This window comes from Schistocerca gregaria, chromosome 1 (assembly GCF_023897955.1).
Source record: "Schistocerca gregaria isolate iqSchGreg1 chromosome 1, iqSchGreg1.2, whole genome shotgun sequence".
NCBI classification, from domain to species: Eukaryota; Metazoa; Arthropoda; class Insecta; order Orthoptera; family Acrididae; genus Schistocerca; species Schistocerca gregaria.
This window is the reverse complement of record NC_064920.1, coordinates 250,472,567-250,484,048: the sequence shown is the minus strand read 5'-3', so window position 1 is coordinate 250,484,048 and position 11,482 is coordinate 250,472,567. Positions and strand designations below refer to the sequence as shown.

At 39.3% G+C, this 11,482-nt stretch overlaps 1 protein-coding gene across 3 annotated transcripts in view; it reads right to left on the bottom strand.

Moving 5' to 3' along the window:
- Positions 1-868: 868 nt before the first annotated feature.
- The window catches only part of LOC126339203 (rab5 GDP/GTP exchange factor), a 67,853-nt gene continuing 57,239 nt past the window's right edge, over positions 869-11,482 (bottom strand). For 2 of the 3 annotated variants that reach the window (XM_050001612.1, XM_050001611.1), the window contains exons 9-11: positions 8,413-8,523; positions 6,231-6,362; positions 4,296-6,137 (exon numbers count right to left, since the gene is read on the bottom strand). In XM_050001612.1, the coding sequence (XP_049857569.1) occupies positions 5,421-6,137; positions 6,231-6,362; positions 8,413-8,523 (960 nt within the window). In that variant the 3' untranslated portion in view covers positions 4,296-5,420. Of the gene's footprint in view, positions 6,138-6,230; positions 6,363-8,412; positions 8,524-11,482 lie in introns of all 3 variants that reach the window. The other variant, XM_050001614.1, reaches the window with a different exon arrangement.

Here is an 11,482-nt window from a genome sequence, read left to right as displayed (position 1 = left end):
CGAGGAGGAACAGTTATTTGGCCTGCTAGGTTTCCTGATTTAAATCCTCTGGATGTTTTTATTTGGGGATGCATTAAAAACATTGTCTATCACGATATTCCAACAACTCCAGAGCACATGCATGAACTTATTGTGCTTGCTTGTAATTCTCTTCAGCAGGCGACACTGGAAGCAGTAAATAATTCTTTCCTTTAACGAGTGCACCTGTGTAGCAGTGTCCAGGGTCATCACTTTGAGCACCTTCGAATGTTCTACTCCTGGGCAATGTACAGTAGAGCCAAAGTCAATTTTGGTTGGTTTTCATTTGTTTCCTGACAACTCCAGCAAGTGGACAAGTTTGTGATCCCGGGCTCAAAGTCAGTCTTGTGTTATTTAATTAATAATGGTGAGTTTCAGTGAATGGTACACTATGATACATTTTTGAATACGTCTTTAGGAGAGGAAATGAATTACCGAATAAAAAATACAGGGTACCATTTAAAAAAGTCATACTACTGTTAACATCTTTGTAAAAGACAAAGCTACAACAAAGGTAATCATGCTAATTGATGTTCCCCTGACAGCTAAAGAACATTTGCTTTAAACATTTTGTAATTTGCATCAGGACAAACAGTTATGTAGGGTGGTCAAGATAAATGGGACGTACACACAGGGTGTTTGGGAGGAAGGTCAATATTTTACACAGTGACAGTGTAAGCAATTTTCAACAAAAAATGTTATATGAACATAGGTTGGCAAATGCTTCATTAGGGAGAGACGAGTATCGAAAGAAACTTTAATTCTGCAAAACTGATGTGCACAATGTGAACGTATACGCAATACAAGTGGGCCATAACATGATTGTCTTGAAAACAATGTTACAGAGAAGTACAGTTTGTTACACATTTTTACATCATGTTTATTTACTTTGCATTTAGTACAGAATGCATTACAACATGCATGTTACATGTATTCAGATCAAAAAGATATAGCATGTCTTTTACAAATGGCTTTAACACTTTTCGTACAGATGTTGTACAGTTCACAGAACAGGTTCGAATATCCCACCATGAATGCCAATGCACTTTTGTGCTCTAGTGATAACATGTGTTGTGTTTCTTGTTCAATTGCGTGTGGTTGGTTCCTAATCAATTCAGCAGCGTCCAAGATGCGACGAAGCAGTTCATCTTGTGTATTTACCTTCACTTTGTGCACCTCTGATTTCATCCAACCACACAACAGAAATCTAAAGGTGATCTTTGAGGCCAGTTAATAGCAGCGCCATGGCCAATCCAGCGAATAAGATAGGTGCGGTTGAGATGGTCCCTCACACGTAAGATAACATGTGTAGGGTCACCACCATGTTGAAAGTACATTCCAGTTCACTTGGCTAAAGGAGTGTCTTCCAATAGTTCCACAAATGAATGTCACAAAGAATGCAGGTACCTCTCCCGTCAATCGCTGACTGATAATAAATGGACCTATCAAAAGATTGCCGATCATGCCGCACCAAACATTTATGGCCAAACAAACTTGGAAATTGCTATCCACTGAACTGTGTGTATTTTCCCGTGATCATAGATGATTATTGCATGTGTTGTTTATTCCATGCCATGAAAACTGGGCTTCATCAGTGAATAGTATGTATGGCAGCAAATGACTATTCTCAATTACCCAGTGACTGAATTGAAGTCGCTGGGCATTGTCGCTAACGTGGAGATTTTTGACATGCTGTATATGAAATGGATACAGGTTTTCCGCATGTAATGTTTCCCATACATGTGTCTGTGGGACATTCATACGTAGGGACATTCTTCGTATGCTTGTACTGGGACTTTGCTCAACACTTGCGAAATTTTTTCCTGTTCTTGTAAAGTTTGTTGGCGTGCAGGCTCAGATGAAAAATGTCATAATGGAAGAGAGCCTGTTGCACCCAAAGTGATAAACACTCTGGTAAACACCCTGCGATCCGGTAATCATTGAGTCAGAAAGCATGTGTGATATTCTTCTCTTGCAGCGGTAGCACTACCGTCACAGAACCCACAAACATACACCATATCTGCACATTCCTCATTACTGTAGACATGTGGCACTGAAAGCAGAGCTTGCACGAACACAGTTAACATCATAAACTACACAGCTAACCGATCCGTTGCCTGTACAGTACACAATGCGGCTTACACAGCACAGCTGCACAAACAACATGTGATTTTACTATGTACGTCACATAACCATAATATGCGGTAAACACGGCAATCAGTTATGGCAATAAAAAAGATTTATTGGCCGTGCTGGATTACTTTGTCTCAAAATATAACAAGTTCAGCAAGGCAATCGATTCCTACAAATTCTGTACTGCTGTAGATAACAATGCTTTATATAAATGTTTGATAATTTAATTATTGAGAATAATTCAAAACACTGAACAATGCCATTTTTACATACAAAACATACAAACCGTTTTTTTTTTTTTTTTACGTATAGTACCAATAAAACTTTTTTGTTTCTCCTGAAAAATTTACTTTTTGGCACATATATCCTTTTCCATGTCAACTCTTCATTTACTGACAAAATTTAAAAATTTAAAATCTACTAAGGATTATGATTTTATGTTACACGCTTACTCACTAAGTTGTGTAATTTTAGATTACAGGATTAGCACAGTAAGACAAGTATTATATCTTGAAGCAATGTAACTCATGATATGCATGAATGCCTGGGCTATATTCACCCAGTATTTGAGAATGAAACCACATAGCAACTTCCAAAAAACTGTGTATAAAATTTCAAACCTTTTCTGAACTTTTTCTTGCTTACATGCTTGATGCTCATCTGAAGCTGTTTTATACATGAGACTTCGATTCTTAAACATCCCTTATTGAAGTTGGGGAATTGGGATATTACACAAATTCTGTTTTGTTTTTGAGGTGATTCTATGTTTGTGAGATGAAAATAAAAATATGTTGTATGATCCATTGGTTCTATCCACATTATGGAAACAGCAAAATTCAGAAGACATATTTTTTTCATCCAGTCTTTCAGTATGGCAACAAATGTGTAACAGTAAAGACTGGGATACTGTCTCCTCTCCTGGTCACCAAACTTGCACCCAAATGAAGTCGTGGTGTTTCTTAACAATATGATTAGGTTTTTGTCTAAAAGTTAGCTCTATATAAGAGAGAAAACTCCAGGATGGAATATCAACAATGTAAGGAAAAGATTGATTGCTACTTACCGTAAAGATGACATGTAAGTTGCAGACAGGCACAATTGAAAGACCTTTACATATTAGCTTTCAGTTACAGCCTACATCCAAAAAAGAAACGCATCCCATTCATTCACACAAGCAAATCACACATATGACCGCCAACTCAGGGAGCTCGGTGGAGAGAGAGAGAGAGAGAGAGAGAGAGAGAGAGAGAGAGAGAGAGAGAGAGAGAGAGAGAGAGAGAGGGGGGGGGGGGGGAGGGTGTGCAGGTGCGTGCTCCTGTGTTAATGTTAGCTGAACTATTTACATACAGAGGTACAAGCCAATTAAGCCTGACAGATCAAGAATGTTACTAAACAGCCACCATTACCTGGAGACAATTTCTGAACCAAGGATCACATACAAAAATTCTTAGTACGTAAAGTTATTGTTTTCTAACAGTTACCAAATGCAGAATATTGAAATTAAGTGCCATCAGAATGATGAATGCACAATATTTCCAAGATTTTCACAGATGGGGGTACTGTGTCACAAGAAAACTGAACATAAAAAACAGAAACTGATTTCATTTTAGAATACAGGATTCAATTTTTCTGTTTTTAGTGCAGTTTTTATTTGCACTGTTTGTGAAAAAATACTGTTATTCAATGCAGCAGAAAAGTCTGGCTTTTGAGAGATAATGTATGATTGTGATTCACTGTAGCAAACATTTGGCTATGGCAAGCCCCTATGGCAAATTTCGCTGCACTGAGGGACAACCCCACCACCGCCATGGTGCACCATGGCAAATTTCACTCACCAAGGAATTGCGACAGTGTGGGGAACATCTAATTGATGAAATATGTCAAGCAATTGTTCTTGACAAAAAAAAAAAAAAAAAAATTAATTCCCTCCCTCCACTGCCCCGCCCCCCCCCCTCCCAAATCCAACCCACCCCAAAGTCAGCAATTCTTACTCAATTCTTACTGTTATAACATTAATTCTTACGAACAACAACAGACATTTTTAATTTTTATCTTGGCTGTGTTATTATACTTATGAACTATTTCTGACAGATATGTGTAGACTTTTCATGTCATCAAAGCTACTGATGTCAAATAATGGGAACTGATTTTCAGGCATTTACTTAAATATATTTAACATGATCACAGTTTGAAATAAACATAAAACATTTTACATTGTCATTGTTGCAAGTCTTTATACATTAGATGTCTCTACATCAATACATATTAAAGTAAGTGAGCAATGATGAATACAGCTGAAATGTACACCAGAATTAATATGCAAAGACAGTAACTCTGGTATTGGTGTAACTGCATACAGAAGTAGCACCACTGGTGTTAGATATATATTCGTAGAACACAAGGAATTAAACTAGAAAGGGAGGAAATGAAAAAAGAAGTTATTGATGTCAGTTACAACAAGTAACTCCAAATACTCTTCAATACATTCATCCTGCTTATACTGCAGTCTCTAATAACGATCAGAAACCTCATTAAAATTGTGTAGCTATTTCATATGTTGATGCTGTCATGAAGAGTATCTACTATCAATAACAAATACTGTAAATGGGATAAAATTCAAATAAAGAGTCTAACTATAATGTGGATAAAGAACACTCAAACTATTTTTCACTGATCTAAGCAGACCAATGAGTTCCGTAAAGTAATTCATGTTCTGTACAATGCAAACACATCCTTCAGGAATGGTTGCATACTACAAATCAGTCTTATCACAACTGTCTAACATGTGGAGTTTATTTTCTTAGATTTCCACTGACCCAACAACTGAAGTTTTTTTATGCAGTGAGTGATGTATCATTAACCATTATGATTTCAAGAACAAAAGTAAACACTTCACTTACATTTTCAATGTGAAAAGAGGGTTTCTTTTTGTTCTTCTATCAAGACTTGCCAACCGCTAATCGAGAATTCAACTAATGTCAGGATAATTCTAGTAATGTTATGAACAATTTGTGTGGAACACCAATTAATGTTTGTATTTTACAAACAAAATACTACTAATTACCTTGATAAAATCACATATTTAAATAAAAACGAATTTCAAATAGCAGTTCACAACTGACAACTGCAGTCTTTCAAATGTGTGGATTCTAGTTATAAAATATACATTATTTATAAAATCAAAAGTAAATTCTGAACCATATCCTGAATATTTTGTACTTTAAGGAAAGAAATTGTGATGCAAAATATAAACACACACATGTAACTTATCAAAAGAGTTTATCAAAAGTGTTCATTACTTCACTTAGTGCCTTTACTAAAGTTTCTTCTACTTGACTAGAACTCTGCCTGCTACTAGAAGTCACCTGGCTTGAATTATGTGAGCCATACCTGTCATTTCTCACAGGACTCAATACTTCTCTGGCAGTATTAGAGGCTGCTAATGACTGTGGTTCTGGAAGTACTACCATCGTATCTCCTGTATCACATGGTATGCTTGGTATTTGTGGTCCTTGTGAGGAGAAGCCATGATACTCTGCTGTTAACACCGGTTTTATCGGAGAAGGAAGAAGGCCCCCAGTCGGAGATTCAGTGCTGTCTAAGAGTGACGAAGCTGATTCGTCAATAGGTTTTGTTTCAATAGGTAAAGTCACATCAGCTTTAGGAGAAGTGCGTGAAATAGGATCATCAGCACAGCTATTTTCTGTACTGAGATCTGAAATATCAATGTCATAATTAACTGATGCTAATCCTTGGACAAAACTCAAACTCTCCTGGGCGGCAAAGATCTCATCTGGTGTTGCCAGTCCATTGAGGCCATCAGAAAACCCAAACCCTGGAGAAGGTGAAGAAAGGTAGTCATAAGATGTAGAAGCAGGAATAGACTCTGCTAAAAACAACTCTGCTTCTTGAATTGGTAATTTCTTATCAGTTAAACACTGTGTTTCATCGGTTTTCTTTGAAATCTCAGTTTTTAGAGCAACAACCTGCAAATCAGAATGGGCATATTAAACATCGAAAGAAATGACTGAACAGTGTATGCAATCACTAAATGAAAATGACAACACAATGTACTAAACCTGCGGAGTAATTGGTGGGGGCAAGGCCTGGCATGTTGGATCATCCGAGTCAATATTGGTTGGAGTCTTCCTTGGGCGAATTTTGAGAGGTGTGCGTGCCAGAACAGCTTCAACTTTCACAGTCACTTCATTCTTGAAAGAAAGGAAAAAAAGCAGGAATGTTCTCATTCTTCAAAAGTAATTTCACTATCATAAAGATAAAAATGCACTAACTACTTTTTGTGGCAAAATGATATATGAGAATCTGCAAACCATTTTGCTTAGTTTGTAGTTGTTATCCAGCACATCACCAAGAATGTGAGCCAATGATGCATAAAAACAATAATGCACTGAAGTCATTCAGTGTGTGTGTGTGTGGGGGGGGGGGGGGGGGGGTGCTGTTGTTGAATACTTTTTACCATCAGCATCAGCACATATTTTTATTATTTTAGTCATAATTACATAACATGATGACAATAATAACCATGTATGCACCATTAAACTACTGATCAAATAGCAGAGATTCTTAGCAGGTGAAAAGCACACAGAAAGGGCAATAATTTCATAAGTTTCCAAATAAAGCCCTTGTTTAGACCCATCACTGTAGCTCACTGTCCTTTCCTACATGTCTCTCTGCTGCTAAAGACCTGTTCTATTTAATGAATGGCTGCTGATAAAAACTATATTCCATTGCTGGTTTTACACCGATTTATTAATTTATTATCTACAGCTGTGTTGCTCTGATCACACACCATTAATGGTGAATGTATAGATTATTGGGTTGGTGCATAAGCTCATAGCATTTTTCCATAAGTTTAAAAAACACAACTGATACACATAGTAGAGGCTCTAGTCATCAATAATATATTCTCCTTCACTATTTACTACAGTCTGCCAATGCTGGAGTAATTTTTCAATTCCATGACTCCAAAAATCATGTGGTTCTGAGGCAAAGAACTCATTGAGCCATGTTTGTAGTACATTTTCATGTGGACAGGAAGTTCCTAGAAGGTTGTTTGATAGAGCAGAAAAGATGAAAACCTGAGAGCAAGATTGGATGAATAGTGTGGATGTGGAATGACTTCCCAGCTCAATTCAGTATAGTGTTTTTTTGTCAGTCTAGCAGAATGGAGGCACACTTATTGTTGAGTAGCATCACTTCACAGTCTTCCTGGTTGTTGGTCTTGGACTACGGTGGCAAGATGTCTCAGTTGTTAATAAAAAATGTCAGTAATTATGGTTACACCTTTGGGAAAGCAATTTGTAGTCCACCACATCATCACTGTTCCAACTGATGCATAACATTATCTTTTGTGGATGTGCGCAGGTCTTTGTATAGGGAGCTGCTGCTTTGTTTGGGCTCAAGCAGTCCTTCCTTTCCTTTATGTAAGCATAAAGACACCATTTCTTGTCACCAGTAATGATACATGATACAAATGATGTGTTGTTCACTAGTCAATTGATGATGAGCTAGAAGAGATGCACATATGACTACCCACTGATTTCTGTAATTTTGGCTCAGAACATGCAGTAGGAATAAACCCAATTATTTAATCTTCCCCATTGCATGCAAATGTTGCATGATGGTCAAATGATCACAGTTCATCACATTTGCCAGTTCTTGAGTATACTGATGTGGATCATTGTGGATTAATGCCTTTAAACAATCTTCTTCAAATCCCAAAGGTATTCCTGAATGTGGAAAATTCTAATGTCAAAATGATCACCCTCAAAATGTGAAAAGCATTTTTTTTGCCATGCTCTGTCCAATGACTTTATCCCCATACAGGGTGCAAATTTTCGTAGCTGCCTCCACAGCTGTCGCCCTTGTGTTGAACTCAAACAGAAGATTATGTCAGAAATGTTATGATTTCTCCACATGGCACTCCATTTTCTATCATCCACAGCACCACTCACTCCCTCCAAATGATCGAACAACAATATGTGAACTCAAACAGCAACAATAGACTACAAACAAAGACAATCAAGAAATAAAACCATAGACACTGGAATACCAATATGCAACACGCAAATACTATAAACTTATGCACCAACCTAATATTATGGGGATCTGATACACTTTCTCTTACAGAAAACACAATATCAAAGTAACACAATCAATATCAACTGCTTGGGCAAGAGTAATATAAGCATATCACAGAAAAATCACATACATATAAAAATAATTATATCAGAAATTTACCTTAGAATTATATATTTTCTCTTTAAGTTCTGCTATTCCCTTCATAAGACTTTCATGCCTTGTTCTTAAATCTTCCAACATTGCCAAGTTCTCATACATTAAATGCATTCCCTGCAACAGAAATACCATGGAGCTTCACAAAGTTCTAACATTATAGGCTGAAACTAACTTTAGTCATCATCTTCCATGTAACTCTTATAAATAATGAAATTATCATAATAAATTGAAGCACAGAGTAACCCATACAACTACTAGTTACTATATGAGAATGTAAATAAATTTTCAGTGGCCACACTATTACTAATTTTTAATATCTAGCAAGGAGCTATGAATAATTCTGACATATCCTGGTGCTACAACTAGTACATCCCAATTCACATTCAGTAAGAACAAAAGAAAAGAAGAGAGAAGAAAAATTTATGCACCTCTCTCTTGCATCAAGATATCACAGTAACCAGTTTTGGTTGGTACCAGGTTACCTTCCATTAGGAACATGGGCGCATTCAATGACTTTCAAATGATACAGCACAGCAATCAGTCATCCTTTTCTTGCAGGTTTTATTTGGCAAAACTAGATTTTGGCTAGTGCCTAGTCGTTATCAATGCACCATTTCATAGTAGAAATGTATGTTCTAATGTGTCAGTCTCCTGTTGTTCAGGCTTCAGTCACGGTTCGTTCAAGACTGCAGTATACACATTATATTGTATATAGTAGTCCTTTAAAAGTCTTGATTGGTTTAACACTGCTCTGCTCGTGTTTTCCTTCTTCTCTGTATAAACACTAGATCCAATATCCATAATCACATGGGCAAAAACAATTAGGGTTCTGGAAGAGTACCTTTACATAATGTAAAGATATGCTTTTAACTCATCCATAAAAGGACATAATCCTGATCCCACTCCTAATGATCCAACTCCCCAAGACACTATCCAAATTGAACCCTGCCTGCAACAGTTCCGTCCTCCATCACAGCGGGACCCACCTCCTCTTCCTCAAAATCACCCTCTCCAAACCTTCCAGGAATTTCTCACTTCCAGCCTTGCCTCTCAATCTTTCTTGAAAAACCTTAATCCTACTCCCAACATCACCACAGCCGAAGCCCAGGCTATCCGTGATCTGAAAGCTGACCGATCCATCATCATTCTTCCGGCTGACAAGGGTTCCACGACCGTGGTACTTGATCGTCGGGAGGATGTGGCTGAGGGACTGCGTCAGCTTTCAGACAACTCTACATATAAAGTTTGCCAAGGTAATCCCATTCCTGATGTCCAGGCGGAGCTTCAAGGAATCCTCAGAACCTTATGCCCCCTACAAAACCTTTCACCTGACTCCATCAAACTCCTGACCCCACCGACACCTCGCACTCATACCTTCTACCTACTTCCTAAAATTCACAAACCCAAACATCCTGGCCGCCCCATTGTAGCTGGTTATCAAGCCCCCACAGAACGTATCTCTGCCTATGTAGATCAACACCTTCAACCTATTACATGCAGTCTCCCATCCTTCATCAAAGACACCAACCACTTTCTTGAACGCCTTGAACGTACCCAGTCTGTTACCCCCGGAAACCATCCTTGTAACCATTGATGCCACTTCCCTATACGTGAATATCCCGCACGTCCAAGGCCTCGTTGCAATGGAGCACTTCCTTTCACGCCGATCACCTGCCACCCTACCTAAAACCTCTTTCCTCGTCACCTTAGCCAGCTTCATCCTGACCCACAACTTCTTCACTTTTGAAGGCCAGACATACCAACAATTAAAGGGAACAGCCATGGGTACCAGGATGGCCCCCTCGTATGCCAACCTATTTATGGGTCGCTTAGAGGAAGCCGCCTTGGTTACCCAAGCCTGCCAACCCAAAGTTTGGTACAGATTTATTGATGACATCTTCATGATCTGGACACTCAGTGAAGAACAACTCCAGAATTTCCTCTCCAACCTCAACTCCTTTGGTTCCATCAGATTCACCTGGTCCTACTCCAAATCCCATGCCACTTTCCTAGACGTTGACCTCCATCTGTCCAATGGCCAGCTTCACACATCCGTCCACATCAAACCCACCAACAAGCAACAATACCTCCATTATGACAGCTGCCACCCATTCCATATCAAACGGTCCCTTCCCTACAGCCTATGCCTTCGTGGCAAACGAATCTGCTCCAGTCCTGAATCCCTCGAGCATTACACCTACAACCTGAAAACAGCTTTCGCATCCCGCAACTACCCTCCCAACCTGGTACAAAAGCCGATAACCAGAGCCACTTCCTCATCCCCTCAAACCCAGAACCTCTCACAGAAGAACCCCAAAAGTGCCCCATTTGTGACAGAATACTTCCCGGGACTGGATCAGACCTTCAATGTGGCTCTCCAGCAGGGATATGACTTCCTAAAATCCTGCCCCGAAATGAGATCCATCCTTCATGAAATCCTCCCCACTCCACCAAGAGTGTCTTTCCGCCGTCCACCTAACCTTCGTAACCTCTTGGTTCATCCCTATGAAATCCCCAAACCACCCTCCCTACCCTCTGGCTCCTACCCTTGCAACCGCCCCCGGTGTAAAACCTGTCCTATGCACCCTCCCACCACCACCTACTCCAGTCCTGTAACCCGGAAGGTGTACACGATCAAAGGGAGAGCCACGTGTGAATGCACCCACGTGATTTACCAACTGACCTGCCTGCACTGTGACGCTTTCTATGTGGGAATGACCAGCAACAAACTGTCCATTCGCATGAATGGACACAGGCAGACAGTATTTGTTGGTAATGAGGATCACTCTGTGGCTAAACATGCCTTGATGCACGGCCAGCACATCTTGGCACAGTGTTACACCGTCCGAGTTATCTGGATACTTCCCACCAACAACAAACTATCCGAACTCCGGAGATGGGAACTCGCCCTTCAGTATATCCTCTCTTCTCGATATCCGCCAGGCCTCAACCTCCGCTAATTTCAAGTTACCGCCGCTCATACCTCACCTGTCTTTCAACAACTTCTTTGCCTCTGTACTTCTGCCTCGACTGACATCTCTGCCCTTACTCTTTGCCTTTAAATATGTCTGCT